This window comes from Brassica rapa, chromosome A07 (genome assembly GCF_000309985.2).
Source record: "Brassica rapa cultivar Chiifu-401-42 chromosome A07, CAAS_Brap_v3.01, whole genome shotgun sequence".
In the NCBI taxonomy this organism is placed as follows: Eukaryota; Viridiplantae; Streptophyta; class Magnoliopsida; order Brassicales; family Brassicaceae; genus Brassica; species Brassica rapa.
Window position 1 is genome coordinate 27014316 of NC_024801.2, and position 26161 is coordinate 27040476.

The 26161-nt window shown below is 30.4% G+C and overlaps 5 protein-coding genes across 5 annotated transcripts; 2 read left to right on the forward strand and 3 right to left on the reverse strand.

Moving 5' to 3' along the window:
- Positions 1-240: 240 nt before the first annotated feature.
- LOC117126587 (jacalin-related lectin 38) lies at positions 241-4002 on the reverse strand. The gene is made up of 2 exons (XM_033275011.1): positions 700-4002; positions 241-639 (listed from the first exon to the last, which is right to left on the reverse strand). The coding sequence occupies exons 1-2, from the start codon at positions 1984-1986 to the stop codon at positions 403-405; spliced, it is 1524 nt and encodes a 507-aa protein (XP_033130902.1). The 5' UTR covers positions 1987-4002; the 3' UTR covers positions 241-402.
- A 2421-nt stretch (positions 4003-6423) lies between these two features.
- LOC117126588 (myrosinase-binding protein 2-like) lies at positions 6424-7340 on the forward strand. The gene is made up of 2 exons (XM_033275012.1): positions 6424-6873; positions 6971-7340. The coding sequence occupies exons 1-2, from the start codon at positions 6670-6672 to the stop codon at positions 7238-7240; spliced, it is 474 nt and encodes a 157-aa protein (XP_033130903.1). The 5' UTR covers positions 6424-6669; the 3' UTR covers positions 7241-7340.
- Positions 7341-11123: 3783 nt separating this feature from the next.
- Positions 11124-14397, reverse strand: LOC103832241 (jacalin-related lectin 38). The gene is made up of 2 exons (XM_018652959.2): positions 11931-14397; positions 11124-11870 (listed from the first exon to the last, which is right to left on the reverse strand). The coding sequence occupies exons 1-2, from the start codon at positions 13215-13217 to the stop codon at positions 11634-11636; spliced, it is 1524 nt and encodes a 507-aa protein (XP_018508475.2). The 5' UTR covers positions 13218-14397; the 3' UTR covers positions 11124-11633.
- Positions 14398-17691: 3294 nt separating this feature from the next.
- On the forward strand, positions 17692-18621 carry LOC117126589 (myrosinase-binding protein 2-like). Its single transcript, XM_033275013.1, has 2 exons — positions 17692-18089; positions 18187-18621. The coding sequence occupies exons 1-2, from the start codon at positions 17886-17888 to the stop codon at positions 18454-18456; spliced, it is 474 nt and encodes a 157-aa protein (XP_033130904.1). The 5' UTR covers positions 17692-17885; the 3' UTR covers positions 18457-18621.
- Positions 18622-21237: 2616 nt separating this feature from the next.
- Positions 21238-22376, reverse strand: LOC103832050 (jacalin-related lectin 38). Its single transcript, XM_009108007.2, has 2 exons — positions 21694-22376; positions 21238-21633 (listed from the first exon to the last, which is right to left on the reverse strand). The coding sequence occupies exons 1-2, from the start codon at positions 22159-22161 to the stop codon at positions 21397-21399; spliced, it is 705 nt and encodes a 234-aa protein (XP_009106255.2). The 5' UTR covers positions 22162-22376; the 3' UTR covers positions 21238-21396.
- Between the last annotated feature and the right edge of the window lie 3785 nt (positions 22377-26161).

The window sequence follows — 26161 nt, forward strand, 5'->3', positions numbered from 1 at the left end:
AAACCTTGTCTTGAAGGATCCATGAGGGTACACGAAACATTTTACTCAGTTTCTTCTGCTAAGGCTTAGTAATAGACATTTCTATACTTTCTAAAATCTTTCCGAGTTTCATCCTCCGATAACTATCTTGAACTTTTTTAGCACTACAGATCTCTCGAGCGTTTCCTATACTTGTCACTGACTCGTCTTGCAGAAATATAGTTACTCGATTATATGTTTAAATTTATTTGATAAACAAAAGAGTAAAGCCTTTCTGTAATGAAAGTACATCTTATCTATTAATTTCACTGCTAGCTACAAATAAAAATGGTAAAATAATAAGTCTTTCTAACATTATGTTTAAACATCACTATAAATAATGATGCAGTAATATTTTTAAATGTTTGGTAGGAAATAAAAAATCTAGAAGGGGACGTTGCGATGGACACCGAAAGCGGTGAGGTAGACATCAGTGTTTCTTCCGTAAAACCCGATTATCTTCCTGCCTCCTCCTCCTCGGAGCACAAATGGCGTCCCATCCTCGGGTCCATATCGGGGCGCTATTTTTCTCTTGTGCAACCGGAACGTGAGGGAGGTAATGTAGTTGTCGTTGTAGGTGCCCTCGACAGCTTCAATGTAGTCATCATCATCGATTAAAACCTATAACAAAAAACCTATATTATAGATCATGAGTTAGAAAAATAAAATAAGAAAACTCACGTCATCATATGTAATATGTGTTGCATTCCCGTGAACGGCTCCGATTACAACTGCCTTGTTGTTGGAGTAATCAAATTTGACAAAGGCCACGCCAGTATCACTTTGTCCTACACTTATTTTCTTCACATTATCGAAGAAGCCATCGTCCCATTCGTTTTCTCCAACTCCATTGGTCGCTTCTACTCCTCTGGGGAATACAAAATGGGACTTGGCATCGTTCGCCCCAGTAGGAAGTGGAACGAAACTCGGATAGTAGGTAAGATGACGAGTTCGAAACCCAACCAACTCATTTATTTCAATTTCGTGAAACTTATCTCCCTTGACAATATAAATACACGTATTTCCGTTTTCATTAATGCAACACAATGCGAGACCATTACTTTTCTCGTCGATGAAGTAACTTGGTCTTTCTGAGTCGTCAACTAGTATATTTGACCATATAGGAACTAGCACATTCATGAACTTCATCCACTCTACGGATTCTCCATCCCCATTTTTAATCGTATCTTTTGTCACCCAAATCTCAATATTCCTTGTGTTCCAGTCTTGCTCTAAAATAGAAAATCGATCTCTCCTATAAATCTCAAGAACTCTAACATTTGATAGATCGTTTTTGCCAGGCAAGTTACAATAGGGTTTGAGACTTTCAATAGAAAAATCAAAACTTAGAATAAAAGGCTGGCGTGCACTTTTTTTAACAGCAATCCAATACAAAGTTCCATTCAGAGATATAGTATAGCTACCCCAAACCATACTCCAGCTATGGGATGAAAACTCGTACGATTTCCATGCATTGGATCCAACCTCCGTGGTATTAACATACCTGGTGTCATAATTCATACGAGACCCAAAGAGCTTGTAATGGTTGTCGGGTTTACTATAGTCGTATCCCATCCCAATGAACCAACAAAATGATGGTTTCGATTTGATCCATCTAATACGTCTTAACCATGGGTTGCAAATCCCGAAGCCCGTAGATGTGGCATAAATCAATAATCCCTCGCAATAGTGCATTCTCATGACCATCCTATGTTCATAGTTGGGAATATCGGAGGGTAAGTCATGCACTTCTATAGATGGACCGTCGAAATTAACGTCTACTGAACAAGTCTTAGATTCGGAAATCAAGACGAACTGTGGACGAGCCAAATGATTGTTAATGAACTTCAAATCATTTAAAAGAGTGTTCCATCGTTTGCAAACAGATCTGAATCGAGCTACAGATTTCAGTGGAATCCGAGAGAGTATACTTTCCTCCAGTTCCCACAAAAGATGCTCTTGCTGCATTATATTATCTGTTATGGGCTAGGTTTGTGACAAAATAATCATTTACATCACAATTTGATTATATATAGATGGATCTGTATAGGAGGAATTTGTAAATTACATTGGAAATATTAGTCCATATATAAACAAGGAAAATAGCAGTGCGTGGAGAATGAACAAGAGAACAAAATCCTTTTGTTTTCAGAATTAACTAGAGTTGGTAAGAGATATTAAAAAAAATTAACTTAGAACACATCCAATGAAAGATTTTCTACAGATTATCATCCAAAAATGAATGAAAATGAAAAAGAAGAAGAAAAGTATCTCATTTGAGAACTCATGAGATATTCTTCCTAATAGGTGGTCATCTTTTAATTAATCTATTTATGTTTAGTATTAAATTTAAACAAAAGATCAGATTATGTTAAAATATGATAAATTTTAGATACTAATTTCAAGAAGCTTTATGGTAGGCATGCATAAAGAAACTTTATGGATAGGCACACAAAAATCAAATAATTAATCTGGATTGGATGTTAGTCACTGGACCTATATAAAAAAAGTAATAATTATAGTCACTAGATTTATATCCAAAATAAAAAGTTATATAACTTAAAATATAAAATAAATCCGCAAAGAAAAATATATATAAAAATAATTAAATTAAAAGTTCAAAAATAATAAAATCTTTGACTATGACTGATCATTTGTTTTGCTTAAACTTATAACCTCTTATGTAATTGAAATATTAGGGAAGATATTTTTAAAAAAAGATCTTCGTATTAATTTTGTTTACAAAGACATGTGGAAAAACATAAGAACAAAATAAATACAAATGAACTGAAAATAAATCAACTACTTCCCGGTCCACTCAGAACGGGTTAGTCGAAACCCTAATTCAAAATACAAAGGAAAAAAAACAGATTAGCCGCCACCAGCCAACCCAACACAGTAGGAATGAACTTTCAGATTTCATTTTAGGGTCAGTTTGGATTTACATGTTTTGGAAGCAAAAATTTAGTCTCATTCAGATATTGTAATAGTTCAATTGGTGGCGGTTCGGTTTCACTCGGGTTTGGTCGGATATAGTGACATATTGGAAATATGGTTAAACTCCAAAATACATATCTAAGTTCACAATTTGAATGTTTTTGAAAACTTACATTGACAAAGACTTTGTGGCATGATTAAAAAGTGGTTGTTAAAAAAGGAAAAATTCCATAAAAATACCCCAACTAAATTGTCACTGACTCGTCTTGCAGAAATATTCCTCTGCTTCACCTCGAGGATGTTCCTCTGCTTGAGCTTGGCTCACTTGGAGTCCTCTAGCAATATTATCTTCCGTCTCCATTGATTATTTCCTTCTCCAACACTCTTACAGACCAAATAATCTTCATATACTGGCTCCTTGCTTGTAACCCATGAAAGCAGTCTACAAAAGAGATGAAAAAGAAACATGATGATTTAACAAACATATATGATTCAAGTGTAACCCACATTAAACCATATCACGACATACATGGTAACATGGATCCCGCAAGAACAGATATAGAAGTGAGAACATATATTTGACAATATTGTTCTGTAAGGTCGTGATGTAAGGAGCAGTATCTCTTCACGTTTATTAACAACACTATGATAAGTATTATGAGAAACAAACTAAGCAGGCTTTGTTCTTAAACAGCACCAAGCACACTGCTCAATCAGAAAAAATAATAAGGCATATGAGGAGACCTAGAGCCGTTCGCAAAAGAGTAGACGAAGTGAATCATTCTTAGAACTGACGCTTGTTTCTTTTTAAGAATCTACATCAGATTTCATAAAATAATCAGAGTAGGATGAAAGCAAAAACTTTAAAACGAATCGTCCAACTACCAAGATTTTAGGTACTAACGCTTACAAAATAATTACGCAGAGCCTCCTTAGTTGTTGCTGCTGGCGACCGGATGAGCCAATTGTGCAAATATAAGGCCCGATTAGAAACAAAGCCCATCCGTATGTAGTCTGAATTTAATGAAACGCTGTGTATTGATTGTTCTCCCACGTGGCGCGCCTAGGATCACTGACTTTCTGATCTGGAATCCTAGGTGGCAGCATGAGAAGAGAGAAAACACTTTTATATATATACAGAAAAAAAATAATATTTAGTTTTCTCTCAATTTGTGAAAACTATTTTAAAATATATTTATTATTCAGTTTTGTTATTTTTATTAAAACATATATTTTTTATTAAAAAACATATGTTTATCTAAATGTTTACTAAAATAATATGTTTTGTTATTTTCATTTACTCTTTAAAACTATTATTTTTGGAAATTTTTTATTTTTATAGAGAACTAATGAAGATTTTGGATAATGATTTAAAAATTAGGATACATTTTTTTTATATAGATGGGTATCCTTTCAGAAATTTTAATCAATAAGTTGCATTTTCAAAACTTTTTTTTTAAATTGCTATTTTGGAAAATTTTCATTTTATAGAGAACTACTGTAGATTTAAGCTTTGGATTTAGAAATTAGGATAACAAGAATTTTTGTTGATAGATGAGTATACTTTCATAATTTTCACCAATAGGTTGCATTTTTTAAATAATTATTTTCTTAGAGATTTTTCATTTTTATAGAGAACTATTGTTGATAACAATAATTTTTGATGATCGATAAGTATTCTTTCAGATTTTTTCACGAATAGATTGCATTATTAAAATAATATTTTTAAAAGCTGCTATTTTTGGAAATTTTTCATTTTTATAGGGAACTATTGTAGATTTCGAATTATGATTCAAAAATTAAGATAACAAGATTTTTGTTGATAGATGAGTATTCTTTTATAATTTTTTAGCAGCTGGTTGTATTTTTTAAATATATTTTTTTAAACTGTTATTTTTGGCAAGTTTTCATTTTTATAGAGAACTATTGTAGATTTGAGATTCTGATTCAGAAATTAGGATAACAAGAATTTTTGTTGATGGATGAGTATTCTTTCGGAATTTTTCATCAATTGGTTGCACTTTTTAAATCATTTTTTTAACTGCTATTTTTGGAAAGTTTTCATTTTTTTTAAGGAGAACTATTGTATATTTGAGTTTTTAATTAGAAATTAGGAGAACAAGAATTGTTTTTGATAGATGAGTATTCTTTCAGAATTTTACATCAATAAGTTGTATTTTAAAAATATTTTTTTAAACCGTTATTTTGGAATATTTTCATTTTATAGAAAACTATTGTGGTTGGAGTTTGGTTTAGAAATTAGGATAACAATAAATTTTTTGATAGATGAGCATTCTTTCAGAATTTTTAATCAATAGGTTGCTTTTTTAAAATATTTTTTTTAAAATAATTTTTTTTTAAAAATTGCTTTTTTTTTTGAAAGTTTTCAATTTTTCAGGGAATCATTGTAGATTTAAGGTTGCGAGTTAGAAATTAGGATAACAAAAATTTAACAGATAAATGAATATTTTTTTTAAGAATTTTTCACTAATAGATTGCAATTTTAAAATATTTTTTTTAAACTGTTATATTTGGAAAATTTTCATTTTATTGAGAACAATCGTAGATTTGGCATTCTGATTTAGAAATTAAGATAAACGAGTTTTTTTTTATAATAGTTTATTGTTATCATGTATGTAGTAATACCCTTCAAGTCTTTATACACAAACTACCCTAATTAATATAACCATTCAAAATAACGCAATCAAATAAACGATTATGTTTACCTACCAATGCGAAGATGAATGATGGATCCGATCCTTACTCTTTAGTTTTGCGCAGTGGCGGACCCATTCACACAAAAGAGATGTCAACTGACACCGTATAAATTACAAAAGTTGATTATAGTCACTTCAAAATTTACCATCACATGACCCCTGTAAAATTGGCTTGATGACCCCGCTAGTTTTTTCGGGAGTCTGTGCTTTTTATATCCACATCTCAGAGTTTACACAAGACAAAGTATAAATGAGCAAAAACAATAATCTTGCATTGCTGTCTTTTTGCTTCAAGAAGAGTTGATTCTTTCAAAGTATCAGTAGAATCAAGTGATCATATTTAATTTGGATATATAGTGCCACAGACTGCAAGTAGAAGGCGGTTGGCCAATCAGGGAAGACTTCTTGCGCAATCATCCCATCGTAAAGAGCTCGATCTGGTTGATTGCAGAATAAATAGCATAGACTACGCCTCGCATAAACACTTGGGTACACCGTTCTCCTAGAATCAATGAACTGAGAATAACAGTGAATGGCGGTTTCAAAGTCTTGCTCTAGGAAGGCTTGATCACCATGTTTTCGAACCTCTTGAATATCTTTTACCTCTTCCATCCATTCTTCGAAAGAGTCTGTGCTTTTGTTTTTTCTTCTACACAGGTTCATTTACTCTTTTTATTCTTTCTTCAACCGATGCTTACTAAAAATGTAATTTGTTATGATAAAGTTTCCAGTTTTGTACTCTCTTCTTATATTTTATTTATTATTTTCCGGTTAAAGCTCTTTATTGCTGCTTTAAATCTTTCAACCACCGTTCCACAAAGATGAGTAGATTTCATATCACAAAAACTAGATTTCGTGTGGCATAAGATATGGTCCGTTAGAAATGTCGCTATATATAAGTCCGTTTCCGCCTAAGATTTACTCAGTATCACACAACAAATTTATCCCTCTCTCTCTTTAATTGTTATATCTCTATCTCTCTGTGTGAAAGAACACAATGGCACAACAAAGGATGGGTCCTTCTGGATTTCAACTCGCTGGAGACAACAGTTTCGACGACGGTGCACTAGACTTCGACGGCGTAAAGAATGTGTCCATTGGGGTTCGTGAAAAACAAATCGTTTATATAAGCTTAACGTACTCAAGGGGCGAAAATAAGGAGACGATCACCCACGGAGAACAACCTAACGAGAACATGGAGGTTCTGTCTCTACACACCCTTTTTCATCTCTTTTACATACGCATGCAGTCGATCGATATTGCCAATTACTTTAAATGCATTTAATTTATGTATGCAGATCACGTTTGGAAAAGGTGAAGGGTATTGTAAGACTGTCGGAGGCATTTACAAACGTGGAACTCCGCAGCTTCCAACAGGGTATATTAGCAACTTGTATTTTGTAACCTCCAAAGGACAGAAGACGGAATCGTACGTTCGAGCCGCTGCAGATGAGTCGGATGAGGCTTTCAGTTTCACTGCGGATGGGGAAACCCAATTGGTTGGATTATTCGGACGGTTCGGGCAGAAAGGATTAATCACGATAGGGGCGTTGTTTGCACCAGAATGAAGCCAAGATTAAAGAAGTAAGCAAAGATGAAGGAAGAAGCTGATATAATTATATAAAGAAACATATACAGAAAAATAAACATGTATGGAGTTACGTACATCAAAGTAACAAAATATTGTTAGCAAAAAAAAAGTAATAAAATATCAGTATTTATTTTAAGGCAACAGTGTAGAATTTCAGCATTATTTCAACCCGTACGCAAATATTTTCTTTATATATTATAAATTTCAATTATTTTATAACATTTTAGGAGTAGTTTACTCAATCAGAACACTTAACAAAAATTATTGCGTCAGCTACTTTTGTCGAAGGTGCTTGAACTATAAACAAGCTTAATTAGGTTATGGATTAAACTAAAGTTCTTAAGGGATATTTTTAATCAACTGGATACACTTCTTTTTTCTGTTGAACGAACTGGATACACTCTTTCTGAGTCCTCTTTTGTTGACATCATTTAACACCACCGAGTCTCTAAACTACTATATATAACTTGCGTGTTTTTCAATTCTTTAAATTTTTGAAAAACAAAACACATACCAACAATTATATTTAGTTATAATTAGGTTAAATAAAAATGACTGTTGGTTGGATTATTTTAATTATTTGATTGCATTAATTTGAATGGCTGTTTTGATTCTAAGAAAATCTATTAAAACGAGAATGTATGGAACAATTACAGAACAATTTGAATAATTATATTAATTCGAGTATAGTTATTAAACGAATACTTGTGAGGGCATTACTAAAATGTAACTATACTAAGAGGATCTTTAAATTTAGTCATCTAAATGTCCGAACACGAGTCTACGACATGAAATACAAGAAAACAACACATCTATTAACTCACTCACCCTGTCGGTATATTTTGTTAATTAACCATGGAATTTATTTATGGGCTTATTTAATTTGTTTAATAACCAAAAAAGTGAAAATTAGTTTTGTAGAGAAAGAGAATAGAGAGAGATAGGAAGAGAAAAACAGAGAAAGAAAGAGAGACAGTGTGTGTTTTGGTTACTTAGCAAATTTGTTTTTTTTTTGTGGTTATAGAGTGTAATTCTGCTTATTTATTAACAAATGATCAACAGTTGACCAAAAACATTATTTATAATCAGCAAAAATAAATTTCACCTTATAATTTTTTTATTCAATCATGGGTCAGTAATAGTTAGATTTTAAATAAATGATATAAATAAGTAACTATGGGCTGGACATCACAATTGGTTGCATTAAACTAATTTGGGTTACTGTATTTGGTAGAGTAATTAACTGTTTACGAAGATTAGATGTTTTGAAAAAATCTTTCACCTTTTATACTACTATGAGCATCATTAATAATAGGTTTTTATTTTTTGTCAAAATAATAGGTTTCTGAAACTGAATCTCTGAATATAAATTTAAGAATATTTAACATAAGACAATTTTTTAATTAAAACTAAAAATTTGCTGGATTGACATATGTATAATATATACTATTAAAAAGGGATTATCTTAGAAATCTATTATACAAAGATTAGATTGTTGCACTTACTCATTAACTATTTATTATTTCAAATCATATTTTTATTTTCTGTAGCTATAAAATATTTTAAATTAAATAATTTATTACTCCTTGTTATATTTACGAAACTAATTATAGGAACCACATTTATGAATGGAATTTCACAAAATTGCATAGAGTAATAAATGAAATCAAATGAATTTAATAAAATAAATGTAGATTGATAAAGTTATATAAGGAAACTTGTGTTTGTAACTAAATATTTCCATTGCTGATTTTCAGTATAATAGGATACATTAATTATGTTTTAATCTAAGGCTGTGGTATGACTTTAAATATTTGCAAAACACAGCAATGCCTAAAAAAAGTCTTGGTTTTAATTGTATTGATGAATAGATTTTATCTCTCTCTAGTCGAGTTATCTTCTTATTTTTTGTTTAACTAACCCCCAAGTATTAAGAAACAAAAACAAAAGAAAAACTAACCCAAGTTAGAAGCCCACTCAATTAACCCAATCCCGACTCAGTGATAAGCAAACTACCGATATATTCAATTCAGTTTAACACTAAATTTAAAATGTTTAAGCCAATGATGTGAAAACAAACGGTAGGTATATTTCTGAAATATGTTTCTCTGGAGTATTTAAGGTTTTATTATACAGAGGACCTCTATTGCAGAGTTCACTAGTATCTCATGAATTAATTTAAAATTTTATTACTGTTTAATTAAATTTATATTTTATCACTAGTATTAAATTTATACTTTAAATATTTTAAAGTATTTTTAAATATTTTAGATGTAGCTTCAACATTAATATAGTTACTCGATTATATGTTTAAATTTATTTGATAAACAAAAGAGTAAAGCCTTTCTGTAATGAAAGTACATCTTATCTATTAATTTCACTGCTACAAATAAAAATGGTAAAATAATAAGTCTTTCTAACATCCCCTATATATTAATAGAGAAACATTTGAAAAGTTATAACATGTATTTTATACTAATTAAAAAACGTTCTTGCTGATGTGTCATGCAATTAAGCTATTAATTTTGCTTACGTGTCAGCTTAGAATTCAATTGCATAATTTGTTTGTCCAAATCCAATTGCTAGAGAATGTAATATTTAGAGGAAATATAAGTGTATCACGTTTTTATAAAGGGATGTAGTACTACGAAATATGATTTATGACATACCGTAACAAACATATAAACTATGGTTGAACATTAAAAAAAAAAACATAACTTGCTATTGATATCATAAGAACTTGGCGATTGATAAACATGTGCATGGTATTTTAGCTTTTTTGATAAACAATAGTACGATACTAAACCATAAACAAGGGTGTTGGTAAACAATGGTCAACCATAAAAAGTTGACAAAGAGAACTATGATGATAGTTTATACATTTAAAAACAACGATGATAATTTATATATCCGAAAAAATTGATAAACAAACAAAACCGGACATGTTCTTCTGTTAGTCTAGAGTAACAGTTATAATATTTAAATTCTCAAGAAAAAATTCAACATAAAACCTTGGTAGCCATTATAGTTATGGCATAAAATCTCTATATAACTGAGAATTGGAAAACAGAAGAAGGTGTTTGGTTTTAAATTTTTAATTGAACCAACAAAATTAAATAAAAAATCGGTTGGTATAGAATATTAATATTAATTTTCGTAAACCAGTACCGAGACATGGAAGAGATTGACATCTATTTAGGTATAAATGATGTTTTCCTTTTTAGATCAAACAATTAAATAGTACTAATTTAATAGGGGATAGTTAAAAATCAAATAAAATATATTTGATACACACATCGGAATGATGAAAATATAGGAAATTTATATTTAATATGACAAACTTTGGCAGCAAGGCAAGATTTGATAATATATGGAAGTCGTCTACGATATATAACCTAATAATGTATCTAGAAAATTTAAAAAAAACATAGCTTCTTAATTAGAATACAAAACCGATTTTAGTAATGCAAGTAAAACAATTAATTAAAAATAAGTAAAAATTATGTACTGGTTCAACCAGTGGTTAAACCGCTAGCCGGGTCGCTGGATTTTATCAATTTTTTAAATAATAGTTTTCTCCCAATGTTTTGAAAACCGGACGAGATATTGATTCGGCATTGTCGGACCGGTCCAATCGGTTTATCCGAGTTTTATTCTAATATAAATTGAATATATATATATATATATATGTACAATTATAAAATTATTTTTATAAAATATATTATTATTAGAATATAACTAAAATGATAAAAATAAAATTAAAAATTAAAAAATAGTATAAAATTTAATGAAAACTAATTTATTTAGAAATGTATTTTTTAAAATGATTTTAATGAAATACTGTTTTTGATTTTTTTTTTAAATAACTTGAATTTGAGAAAATCGGGGTTTAATATTGAACCGGGTCACCGGTTTTACTGAATTGACAAGTTTTGACCAAATTTACCGGTTTAACTCAAATCCGTTTTTTAGTATAATTCGAAACCGGTTAGGAGAGCATGTCATGGGATCGGTTGGTCCGGTCTGATTTCAAAACACATTTTTTCCTAAAACTCAAACTAGATTACATATCGGATCATATCACCAGGTTTACTGGTCCGACTGCGAATCCGAGTCAGATTTCAAACACACAATTAATGAAACTATTTTTGTTTGTACAAAACCCACAATTCTGATTTATAATTTCTTTCTAAAATTGTAGAGTATTATTCTGCTAAAACATTATTAGTTTAAATAATATTATATAACTTTTGTTATTTAATAATAGTTTTACCCCGCACAAGGTGCGGATCTTGACCTAGTTATGTTTAAACATCACTATAAATAATGATGCAGTAATATTTTTAAATGTTTGGTAGGAAATAAAAAATCTAGAAGGGGACGTTGCGATGGACACCGAAAGCGGTGAGGTAGACATCAGTGTTTCTTCCGTAAAACCCGATTATCTTCCTGCCTCCTCCTCCTCGGAGCACAAATGGCGTCCCATCCTCGGGTCCATATCGGGGCGCTATTTTTCTCTTGTGCAACCGGAACGTGAGGGAGGTAATGTAGTTGTCGTTGTAGGTGCCCTCGACAGCTTCAATGTAGTCATCATCATCGATTAAAACCTATAACAAAAAACCTATATTATAGATCATGAGTTAGAAAAATAAAATAAGAAAACTCACGTCATCATATGTAATATGTGTTGCATTCCCGTGAACGGCTCCGATTACAACTGCCTTGTTGTTGGAGTAATCAAATTTGACAAAGGCCACGCCAGTATCACTTTGTCCTACACTTATTTTCTTCACATTATCGAAGAAGCCATCGTCCCATTCGTTTTCTCCAACTCCATTGGTCGCTTCTACTCCTCTGGGGAATACAAAATGGGACTTGGCATCGTTCGCCCCAGTAGGAAGTGGAACGAAACTCGGATAGTAGGTAAGATGACGAGTTCGAAACCCAACCAACTCATTTATTTCAATTTCGTGAAACTTATCTCCCTTGACAATATAAATACACGTATTTCCGTTTTCATTAATGCAACACAATGCGAGACCATTACTTTTCTCGTCGATGAAGTAACTTGGTCTTTCTGAGTCGTCAACTAGTATATTTGACCATATAGGAACTAGCACATTCATGAACTTCATCCACTCTACGGATTCTCCATCCCCATTTTTAATCGTATCTTTTGTCACCCAAATCTCAATATTCCTTGTGTTCCAGTCTTGCTCTAAAATAGAAAATCGATCTCTCCTATAAATCTCAAGAACTCTAACATTTGATAGATCGTTTTTGCCAGGCAAGTTACAATAGGGTTTGAGACTTTCAATAGAAAAATCAAAACTTAGAATAAAAGGCTGGCGTGCACTTTTTTTAACAGCAATCCAATACAAAGTTCCATTCAGAGATATAGTATAGCTACCCCAAACCATACTCCAGCTATGGGATGAAAACTCGTACGATTTCCATGCATTGGATCCAACCTCCGTGGTATTAACATACCTGGTGTCATAATTCATACGAGACCCAAAGAGCTTGTAATGGTTGTCGGGTTTACTATAGTCGTATCCCATCCCAATGAACCAACAAAATGATGGTTTCGATTTGATCCATCTAATACGTCTTAACCATGGGTTGCAAATCCCGAAGCCCGTAGATGTGGCATAAATCAATAATCCCTCGCAATAGTGCATTCTCATGACCATCCTATGTTCATAGTTGGGAATATCGGAGGGTAAGTCATGCACTTCTATAGATGGACCGTCGAAATTAACGTCTACTGAACAAGTCTTAGATTCGGAAATCAAGACGAACTGTGGACGAGCCAAATGATTGTTAATGAACTTCAAATCATTTAAAAGAGTGTTCCATCGTTTGCAAACAGATCTGAATCGAGCTACAGATTTCAGTGGAATCCGAGAGAGTATACTTTCCTCCAGTTCCCACAAAAGATGCTCTTGCTGCATTATATTATCTGTTATGGGCTAGGTTTGTGACAAAATAATCATTTACATCACAATTTGATTATATATAGATGGATCTGTATAGGAGGAATTTGTAAATTACATTGGAAATATTAGTCCATATATAAACAAGGAAAATAGCAGTGCGTGGAGAATGAACAAGAGAACAAAATCCTTTTGTTTTCAGAATTAACTAGAGTTGGTAAGAGATATTAAAAAAAATTAACTTAGAACACATCCAATGAAAGATTTTCTACAGATTATCATCCAAAAATGAATGAAAATGAAAAAGAAGAAGAAAAGTATCTCATTTGAGAACTCATGAGATATTCTTCCTAATAGGTGGTCATCTTTTAATTAATCTATTTATGTTTAGTATTAAATTTAAACAAAAGATCAGATTATGTTAAAATATGATAAATTTTAGATACTAATTTCAAGAAGCTTTATGGTAGGCATGCATAAAGAAACTTTATGGATAGGCACACAAAAATCAAATAATTAATCTGGATTGGATGTTAGTCACTGGACCTATATAAAAAAAGTAATAATTATAGTCACTAGATTTATATCCAAAATAAAAAGTTATATAACTTAAAATATAAAATAAATCCGCAAAGAAAAATATATATAAAAATAATTAAATTAAAAGTTCAAAAATAATAAAATCTTTGACTATGACTGATCATTTGTTTTGCTTAAACTTATAACCTCTTATGTAATTGAAATATTAGGGAAGATATTTTTAAAAAAAGATCTTCGTATTAATTTTGTTTACAAAGACATGTGGAAAAACATAAGAACAAAATAAATACAAATGAACTGAAAATAAATCAACTACTTCCCGGTCCACTCAGAACGGGTTAGTCGAAACCCTAATTCAAAATACAAAGGAAAAAAAACAGATTAGCCGCCACCAGCCAACCCAACACAGTAGGAATGAACTTTCAGATTTCATTTTAGGGTCAGTTTGGATTTACATGTTTTGGAAGCAAAAATTTAGTCTCATTCAGATATTGTAATAGTTCAATTGGTGGCGGTTCGGTTTCACTCGGGTTTGGTCGGATATAGTGACATATTGGAAATATGGTTAAACTCCAAAATACATATCTAAGTTCACAATTTGAATGTTTTTGAAAACTTACATTGACAAAGACTTTGTGGCATGATTAAAAAGTGGTTGTTAAAAAAGGAAAAATTCCATAAAAACCCCAACTAAATTGTCACTGACTCGTCTTGCAGAAATATTCCTCTGCTTCACCTCGAGGATGTTCCTCTGCTTGAGCTTGGCTCACTTGGAGTCCTCTAGCAATATTATCTTCCGTCTCCATTGATTATTTCCTTCTCCAACACTCTTACAGACCAAATAATCTTCATATACTGGCTCCTTGCTTGTAACCCATGAAAGCAGTCTACAAAAGAGATGAAAAAGAAACATGATGATTTAACAAACATATATGATTCAAGTGTAACCCACATTAAACCATATCACGACATACATGGTAACATGGATCCCGCAAGAACAGATATAGAAGTGAGAACATATATTTGACAATATTGTTCTGTAAGGTCGTGATGTAAGGAGCAGTATCTCTTCACGTTTATTAACAACACTATGATAAGTATTATGAGAAACAAACTAAGCAGGCTTTGTTCTTAAACAGCACCAAGCACACTGCTCAATCAGAAAAAATAATAAGGCATATGAGGAGACCTAGAGCCGTTCGCAAAAGAGTAGACGAAGTGAATCATTCTTAGAACTGACGCTTGTTTCTTTTTAAGAATCTACATCAGATTTCATAAAATAATCAGAGTAGGATGAAAGCAAAAACTTTAAAACGAATCGTCCAACTACCAAGATTTTAGGTACTAACGCTTACAAAATAATTACGCAGAGCCTCCTTAGTTGTTGCTGCTGGCGACCGGATGAGCCAATTGTGCAAATATAAGGCCCGATTAGAAACAAAGCCCACCCGTATGTAGTCTGAATTTAATGAAACGCTGTGTATTGATTGTTCTCCCACGTGGCGCGCCTAGGATCACTGACTTTCTGATCTGGAATCCTAGGTGGCAGCATGAGAAGAGAGAAAACACTTTTATATATATACAGAAAAAAAATAATATTTAGTTTTCTCTCAATTTGTGAAAACTATTTTAAAATATATTTATTATTCAGTTTTGTTATTTTTATTAAAACATATATTTTTTATTAAAAAACATATGTTTATCTAAATGTTTACTAAAATAATATGTTTTGTTATTTTCATTTACTCTTTAAAACTATTATTTTTGGAAATTTTTTATTTTTATAGAGAACTAATGAAGATTTTGGATAATGATTTAAAAATTAGGATACATTTTTTTTATATAGATGGGTATCCTTTCAGAAATTTTAATCAATAAGTTGCATTTTCAAAACTTTTTTTTTAAATTGCTATTTTGGAAAATTTTCATTTTATAGAGAACTACTGTAGATTTAAGCTTTGGATTTAGAAATTAGGATAACAAGAATTTTTGTTGATAGATGAGTATACTTTCATAATTTTCACCAATAGGTTGCATTTTTTAAATAATTATTTTCTTAGAGATTTTTCATTTTTATAGAGAACTATTGTTGATAACAATAATTTTTGATGATCGATAAGTATTCTTTCAGATTTTTTCACGAATAGATTGCATTATTAAAATAATATTTTTAAAAGCTGCTATTTTTGGAAATTTTTCATTTTTATAGGGAACTATTGTAGATTTCGAATTATGATTCAAAAATTAAGATAACAAGATTTTTGTTGATAGATGAGTATTCTTTTATAATTTTTTAGCAGCTGGTTGTATTTTTTAAATATATTTTTTTAAACTGTTATTTTTGGCAAGTTTTCATTTTTATAGAGAACTATTGTAGATTTGAGATTCTGATTCAGAAATTAGGATAACAAGAATTTTTGTTGATGGATGAGTATTCTTTCGGAATTTTTCATCAATTGGTTGCACTTTTTAAATCATTTTTTTAACTGCTATTTTTGGAAAGTTTTCATTTTTTTTAAAGAGAACTATTGTATATTTGAGTTTTTAATTAGAAATTAGGAGAACAAGAATTGTTTTTGATAGATGAGTATTCTTTCAGAATTTTACATCAATAAGTTGTATTTTAAAAATATTTTTTTAAACCGTTATTTTGGAATATTTTCATTTTATAGAAAACTATTTTGGTTGGAGTTTGGTTTAGAAATTAGGATAACAATAAATTTTTTGATAGATGAGCATTCTTTCAGAATTTTTAATCAATAGGTTGCTTTTTAAAAATATTTTTTTTAAAATAATTTTTTTTTAAAAATTGCTTTTTTTTTTGAAAGTTTTCAATTTTTCAGGGAATCATTGTAGATTTAAGGTTGCGAGTTAGAAATTAGGATAACAAAAATTTAACAGATAAATGAATATTTTTTTTAAGAATTTTTCACTAATAGATTGCAATTTTAAAATATTTTTTTTAAACTGTTATATTTTTTATTGAGAACAATCGTAGATTTGGCATTCTGATTTAGAAATTAAGATAAACGAGTTTTTTTTTATAATAGTTTATTGTTATCATGTATGTAGTAATACCCTTCAAGTCTTTATACACAAACTACCCTAATTAATATAACCATTCAAAATAACGCAATCAAATAAACGATTATGTTTACCTACCAATGCGAAGATGAATGATGGATCCGATCCTTACTCTTTAGTTTTGCGCAGTGGCGGACCCATTCACACAAAAGAGATGTCAACTGACACCGTATAAATTACAAAAGTTGATTATAGTCACTTCAAAATTTACCATCACATGACCCCTGTAAAATTGGCTTGATGACCCCGCTAGTTTTTTCGGGAGTCTGTGCTTTTTATATCCACATCTCAGAGTTTACACAAGACAAAGTATAAATGAGCAAAAACAATAATCTTGCATTGCTGTCTTTTTGCTTCAAGAAGAGTTGATTCTTTCAAAGTATCAGTAGAATCAAGTGATCATATTTAATTTGGATATATAGTGCCACAGACTGCAAGTAGAAGGCGGTTGGCCAATCAGGGAAGACTTCTTGCGCAATCATCCCATCGTAAAGAGCTCGATCTGGTTGATTGCAGAATAAATAGCATAGACTACGCCTCGCATAAACACTTGGGTACACCGTTCTCCTAGAATCAATGAACTGAGAATAACAGTGAATGGCGGTTTCAAAGTCTTGCTCTAGGAAGGCTTGATCACCATGTTTTCGAACCTCTTGAATATCTTTTACCTCTTCCATCCATTCTTCGAAAGAGTCTGTGCTTTTGTTTTTTCTTCTACACAGGTTCATTTACTCTTTTTATTCTTTCTTCAACCGATGCTTACTAAAAATGTAATTTGTTATGATAAAGTTTCCAGTTTTGTACTCTCTTCTTATATTTTATTTATTATTTTCCGGTTAAAACTCTTTATTGCTGCTTTAAATCTTTCAACCACCGTTCCACAAAGATGAGTAGATTTCATATCACAAAAACTAGATTTCGTGTGGCATAAGATATGGTCCGTTAGAAATGTCGCTATATATAAGTCCGTTTCCGCCTAAGATTTACTCAGTATCACACAACAAATTTATCCCTCTCTCTCTTTAATTGTTATATCTCTATCTCTCTGTGTGAAAGAACACAATGGCACAACAAAGGATGGGTCCTTCTGGATTTCAACTCGCTGGAGACAACAGTTTCGACGACGGTGCACTAGACTTCGACGGCGTAAAGAATGTGTCCATTGGGGTTCGTGAAAAACAAATCGTTTATATAAGCTTAACGTACTCAAGGGGCGAAAATAAGGAGACGATCACCCACGGAGAACAACCTAACGAGAACATGGAGGTTCTGTCTCTACACACCCTTTTTCATCTCTTTTACATACGCATGCAGTCGATCGATATTGCCAATTACTTTAAATGCATTTAATTTATGTATGCAGATCACGTTTGGAAAAGGTGAAGGGTATTGTAAGACTGTCGGAGGCATTTACAAACGTGGAACTCCGCAGCTTCCAACAGGGTATATTAGCAACTTGTATTTTGTAACCTCCAAAGGACAGAAGACGGAATCGTACGTTCGAGCCGCTGCAGATGAGTCGGATGAGGCTTTCAGTTTCACTGCGGATGGGGAAACCCAATTGGTTGGATTATTCGGACGGTTCGGGCAGAAAGGATTAATCACGATAGGGGCGTTGTTTGCACCAGAATGAAGCCAAGATTAAAGAAGTAAGCAAAGATGAAGGAAGAAGCTGATATAATTATATAAAGAAACATATACAGAAAAATAAACATGTATGGAGTTACGTACATCAAAGTAACAAAATATTGTTAGCAAAAAAAAAAGTAATAAAATATCAGTATTTATTTTAAGGCAACAGTGTAGAATTTCAGCATTATTTCAACCCGTACGCAAATATTTTCTTTATATATTATAAATTTCAATTATTTTATAACATTTTAGGAGTAGTTTACTCAATCAGAACACTTAACAAAAATTATTGCGTCAGCTACTTTTGTCGAAGGTGCTTGAACTATAAACAAGCTTAATTAGGTTATGGACTAAACTAAAGTTCTTAAGGGATATTTTTAATTAACTGGATACACTTCTTTTTTTCTGTTGAACGAACTGGATACACTCTTTCTGAGTCCTCTTTTGTTGACATCATTTAACACCACCGAGTCTCTAAACTACTATATATAACATGCGTGTTTTTCAATTCTTTTAATTTTTGAAAAACAAAACACATACCAACAATTATATTTAGTTATAATTAGGTTAAATAAAAATGACTGTTGGTTGGATTATTTTAGTTATTTGATTGCATTAATTTGAATGGCTGTTTTGATTCTAAGAAAATCTATTAAAACGAGAATGTATGGAACAATTACAGAACAATTTGAATAATTATATTAATTCGAGTATAGTTATTAAACGAATACTTGTGAGGGCATTACTAAAATGTAACTATACTAAGAGGATCTTTAAATTTAGTCATCTAAATGTCCGAACACGAGTCTACGACATGAAATACAAGAAAACAAAACATCTATTAACTCACTCACCTTGTCGGTATATTTTGTTAATTAACCATGGAATTTATTTATGGGCTTATTTAATTTGTTTAATAACCAAAAAAGTGAAAATTAGTTTTGTAGAGAAAGAGAATAGAGAGAGATAGGAAGAGAAAAACAGAGAAAGAAAGAGAGACAGTGTGTGTTTTGGTTACTTAGCAAATTTGTTTTTTTTTTTGTGGTTATAGAGTGTAGTTCTGCTTATTTATTAACAAGAGAAATTGCACCTTATATACATGAAAAAACATAAATACACTGATTAACCAAAATCTCCCTCTCTCTCCTATTTTCTCTTCCTATCTCTCTCTACTCTCTCTCTCAAAATCTAAATTTTCTTTTTTTTTTGGTTATTTGGCAAATAAGCCCTATTAACAAATGATCAACAGTTGACCAAAAACATTATTTATAATCAGCAAAAATAAATTTCACCTTATAATTTTTTTATTCAATCATGGGTCAGTAATAGTTAGATTTTAAATAAATGATATAAATAAGTAACTATGGGCTGGACATCACAATTGGTTGCATTAAACTAATTTGGGTTACTGTATTTGGTAGAGTAATTAACTGTTTACGAAGATTAGATGTTTTGAAAAAATCTTTCACCTTTTATACTACTATGAGCATCATTAATAATAGGTTTTTATTTTTTGTCAAAATAATAGGTTTCTGAAACTGAATCTCTGAATATAAATTTAAGAATATTTAACATAAGACAATTTTTTAATTAAAACTAAAAATTTGCTGGATTGACATATGTATAATATATACTATTAAAAAGGGATTATCTTAGAAATCTATTATACAAAGATTAGATTGTTGCACTTACTCATTAACTATTTATTATTTCAAATCATATTTTTATTTTCTGTAGCTATAAAATATTTTAAATTAAATAATTTATTACTCCTTGTTATATTTACGAAACTAATTATAGGAACCACATTTATGAATGGAATTTCACAAAATTGCATAGAGTAATAAATGAAATCAAATGAATTTAATAAAATAAATGTAGGGTCTGACTGGTGACCATTCGGGAAACAAGAGGAATGGATTAAAAGGAATGTTCGGGAATAAAATAGCAGGAATGAAAAGGAATGGTCGTTCCTTATCACTTTTAACAAGGAATACTTTTGTTCTTTAATTCTCTACAAAAAAAGGAATGAAAGGGAATGAGAGGGAATTATTATTCCTTGTGAATGGTGATTTTTTTCAGGAACGTTAAGGAATGCATTATTCCCTGCCGTTCACTGGTCACCATTCATACCCGTAGATTGATAAAGTTATATAAGGAAACTTGTGTTTGTAACTAAATATTTCCATTGCTGATTTTCAGTATAATAGGATACATTAATTATGTTTTAATCTAAGGCTGTGGTATGACTTTAAATATTTGCAAAACACAGCAATGCCTAAAAAAAAGTCTTGGTTTTAATTGTATTGATGAATAGATTTTATCTCTCTCTAGTCGAGTTATCTTCTTATTTTTTGTTTAACTAACCCCCAAGTATTAAGAAACAAAAACAAAAGAAAAACTAACCCAAGTTAGAAGCCCACTCAATTAACCCAATCCCGACTCAGTGATAAGCAAACTACCGATATATTCAATTCAGTTTAACACTAAATTTAAAATGTTTAAGCCAATGATGTGAAAACAAACGGTAGGTATATTTCTGAAATATGTTTCTCTGGAGTATTTAAGGTTTTATTATACAGAGGACCTCTATTGCAGAGTTCACTAGTATCTCATGAATTAATTTAAAATGTTATTACTGTTTAATTAAATTTATATTTTATCACTAGTATTAAATTTATACTTTAAATATTTTAAAGTATTTTTAAATATTTTAGATGTAGCTTCAACATTAATATAGTTACTCGATTATATGTTTAAATTTATTTGATAAACAAAAGGATAAAGCCTTTCTGTAATGAAAATACATCTTATCTATTAATTTCACTGCTAGCTACAAATAAAAATGGTAAAATAATAAGTCTTTCTAACATTATGTTTAAACATCACTATAAATAATGATGCAGTAATATTTTTAAATGTTTGGTAGGAAATAAAAAATCTAGAAGGGGACGTTGCGATGGACACCGAAAGCGGTGAGGTAGACATCAGTGTTTCTTCCGTAAAACCCGATTATCTTCCTGCCTCCTCCTCCTCGGAGCACAAATGGCGTCCCATCCTCGGGTCCATATCGGGGCGCTATTTTTCTCTTGTGCAACCGGAACGTGAGGGAGGTAATGTAGTTGTCGTTGTAGGTGCCCTCGACAGCTTCAATGTAGTCATCATCATCGATTAAAACCTATAACAAAAAACCTATATTATAGATCATGAGTTAGAAAAATAAAATAAGAAAACTCACGTCATCATATGTAATATGTGTTGCATTCCCGTGAACGGCTCCGATTACAACTGCCTTGTTGTTGGAGTAATCAAATTTGACAAAGGCCACGCCAGTATCACTTTGTCCCACACTTATTTTCTTCACATTATCGAAGAAGCCATCGTCCCATTCGTTTTCTCCAACTCCATTGGTCGCTTCTACTCCTCTGGGGAATGCAAAATGGGACTTGGCATCGTTCGCCCCAGTAGGAAGTGGAACGAAACTCGGATAGTATGTAAGATGACGAGTTCCAAACCCAACCAACTCATTTATTTCAATTTCGTGAAACTTATCTCCCTTGACAATATAAATACACGTATTTCCGTTTTTATTAATGCAACACAATGCGAGACCATTACTTTTCTCGTCGATGAAGTAACTTGGTCTTTCTAAGTCGTCAACTACTATATTTGACCATATAGGAACTAGCACATTCATGAACTTCATCCACTCTACGGATTCTCCATCCCCATTTTTAATCGTATCTTTTGTCACCCAAATCTCAATATTCCTTGTGTTCCAGTCTTGCTCTAAAATAGAAAATCGATCTCTCCTATAAATCTCAAGAACTCTAACATTTGATAGATCGTTTTTGCCAGGCAAGTTACAATAGGGTTTGAGACTTTCAATAGAAAAATCAAAACTTAGAATAAGAGGCTGGCGTGCACTTTTTTTAACAGCAATCCAATACAAAGTTCCATTCAGAGATATAGTATAGCTAGAGCAAATCATACTCCAGCTATGGGATGAAAACTCGTACGATTTCCATGCATTGGATCCAACCTCCGTGGTATTAACATACCTGGTGTCATAATTCATACGAGACCCAAAGATCTTGTAATGGTTGTCGGGTTTACTATAGTCGTATCCCATCCCAATGAACCAACAAAATGATGGTTTCGATTTGATCCATCTAATACGTCTTAACCATGGGTTGCAAATCCCGAAGCCCGTAGATGTGGCATAAATCAATAATCCCTCGCAATAGTGCATTCTCATGACCATCCTATGTTCATAGTTGGGAATATCGGAGGGTAAGTCATGCACTTCTATAGAAGGACCGTCGAAATTAACGTCTACTGAACAAGTCTTAGATTCGGAAATCAAGACGAACTGTGGACGAGCCAAATGATTGTTAATGAACTTCAAATCATTTAAAAGAGTGTTCCATCGTTTGCAAACAGATCTGAATCGAGCTACAGATTTCAGTGGAATCCGAGAGAGTATACTTTCCTCCAGTTCCCACAAAAGATGCTCTTGCTGCATTATATTATCTGTTATGGTCTAGGTTTGTGACAAAATAATCATTTACATCACAATTTGATTATATATAGATGGATCTGTATAGGAGGAATTTGTAAATTACATTGGAAATATTAGTCCATATATAAACAAGGAAAATAGCAGTGCGTGGAGAATGAACAGGAGAACAAAATCCTTTTGTTTTCAGAATTAACTAGAGTTGGTAAGAGATATTAAAAAAATTAACTTAGAACACATCCAATGAAAGATTTTCTACAGATTATCATCCAAAAATGAATGAAAATGAAAAAGAAGAAGAAAAGTATCTCATTTGAGAACTCATGAGATATTCTTCCTAATAGGTGGTCATATTTTAATTAATCTATTTATGTTTAGTATTAAATTTAAACAAAAGATCAGATTATGTTAAAATATGATAAATTTTAGATACTAATTTCAAGAAGCTTTATGGTAGGCATGCATAAAGAAACTTTATAGATAGGCACACAAAAATCAAATAATTAATTTGGATTGGATGTTAGTCACTGGACCTGTATAAAAAAAGTAATAATTATAGTCACTAGATTTATATCCAAAATAAATAGTTATATAACTTAAAATATAAAATAAATCCGCAAAGAAAAATATATATAAAAATAATTAAATTAAAAAATCAAAAATAATAAAATCTTTGATTATGACTGATCATTTGTTTTGCTTAAACTTATAACCTCTTATGTAATTGTAATATTAGGGAAGATATTTTAAAAAAAAAGATCTTCGTATTAATTTTGTTTACAAAGACATGTGGAAAAACATAAGAACAAAATAAATACAAATGAACTGAAAATAAATCAACAACTTTCCGGTCCACTCAGAACGGGTTAGTCGAAACCCTAATTCAAAATACAAAGGAAAAAAACAGATTAGCCGCCACCAGCCAACCCAACACAGTAGGAATGAACTTTCGGATTTCATTTTAGGATCAGTTCGGATTTACATGTTTTGGAAGCAAAAATTTAGTCTCATTCAGATATTGTAATAGTTCAATTTGGTGGCGGTTCGGTTTCACTCAGGTTTGGTCGGATATAGTGACATATTGGAAATATGGGTAAACTCCAAAATACATATCTAAGTTCACAATTTGAATGTTTTTGAAAACTTACATTGACAAAGACTTTGTGGCATGATTAAAAAGTGGTTGTTAAAAAAGGAAAAATTCCATAAAAATACCCCAACTAAATTTTGCTATGTTTTTTAATACCCAAACCATTTCGGTACCTACTTTAATATCTCAACTAATTATTTTACCAATTTTAATACACAAAATTTTAAAATTGTGCTCATTTTAATACCCAAATTTTATTTTTTAATCAAAAATACTAATAAGTTCAAAATAAATTGAAAAAGTCTCTAAAATTTTTAATTTTGTTTTTAAAATTCCCACTTTTATTTTAAATTATAGGAAAGAAAGTAACTAAATTATGGAGAATGATGCATAATTCTATACAAATAGAATTTTTAGAGAATTATTGTATATTTAGGATTATGGTTTATAAATTAGGATAAAAAGAATTTTTGTTGATAAACGAGTATTCTTTCAGAATTTTTCATCAATAGGTTGCATTTGCAAAATATTTCTTTAAGAACTATTATTTTCGAAAGTTTTCATTTTTATAGAGAAATTTATATATTTGGGATTCTAATTTATAAATTAGGATAACAAAAAAATTTTATGAAAGATGAGTATTTTTTCAGAATGTTTCATGAATATGTTGCATTTTTTTAATATTTTTTAAAAAAACTTGATTTTTTTTTATTTTAAAGAGAACTATTGTAGATTTTGGATTCTAATTTAAAAAATAGGATAAAAAGAATTTTTGTTGATAGATGAATATTTTTTCAGAATTTTTCATCAATAGGTTGTATTTTTTTTAATATTGTTTTTAAAACTGCTATATTTGGAAAGTTTTCATTTTTATATTGAACTATTGTAGATTTGACATTGTGATATAGAAATTAGGATACGAACTTTTGATTATAGATGAGTATTCTTTCAGAATATATAATCAATAGATTGTATTTTAAAATATTTTTTAAAAAACTGCTATTTTTGGATAGTTTTCATTTTTTATAGATAACTAATAAATATTTGGGATTCTAATTTAGAAATTAGGATAACAAATTTTTTTATGGTAGATGAGTATTCTTTCAAAAAAATTTATCAATAGGTTGCATTTTTTAAGTATTTTTCTAAAAAATTATTATTCTTAGAAAGGTTTTATTTTTATAAAAAACTAATGTAGATTTTGATTTTGATTTAAAAATTAGGATAAAAACAATTTTTTTGATAGATGGGTATCCTTTCAGTATTTTTAATCAATATTTTGCATTTTCAAATAAAAAAATAATAATTGCTATTTTGGAAAAAAAAATCATTTTATAGAGAACTATTGTAGATTTGGGCTTTGGATTTAGAAATTAACAAGAATTTTGTTGATAGATGAAAATTTTGTTGATAGATGAAAATCCTTTCATGATTTTTAATCAATAAGTTGCATTTTCAAATATTTTTTAAAAAATAATTGCTATTTTGGAAATTTTTATTTTAGAAATTAGGATAACAAGAGTTTCTGTTGATAGATGAGTATTCTTTTACAATTTTTAATCAATAGGTTTTATTTTTTAAATATTTTTTCAAACTAATATTTTTGGAAAGTTTTCATTTTTATAGAGAATTATTATAATCTGCTATTTTTGGAAAATATGTTTATTTTATTTATAATATTATAATCTATTATAAAAAAATATAAGTAGCCAAACAATTATAAAATCATTTTAAATTATTCACTGTTTTTGTTTTTTACGCATTTCAAAAATTTTACTATCCATTTTTTTGTTATTAGAAATTATATATAAGGTGATGAGTAGAATAAACAAAAATAATTAATTTTTAGTTACTGTGTTTAGTTGGTTGAACTGTATAAATGTTTCATTTCACTTAAATCTGTTTATGAATTTTGTTTCCAATTAGTATCCAAATAGTTTAATGGACCCTCCCCTTAAATCTACAACCCTACATTTTTATGTTTTATTTTTTCTTAAATCAGCAGTTTAAAATTTTTCATATTTTTAGATAAAAAAAACTTCAACTAATCGGGACCCATTATCTAAATATTCTTTTTATCTTACTTATATAAGTTTT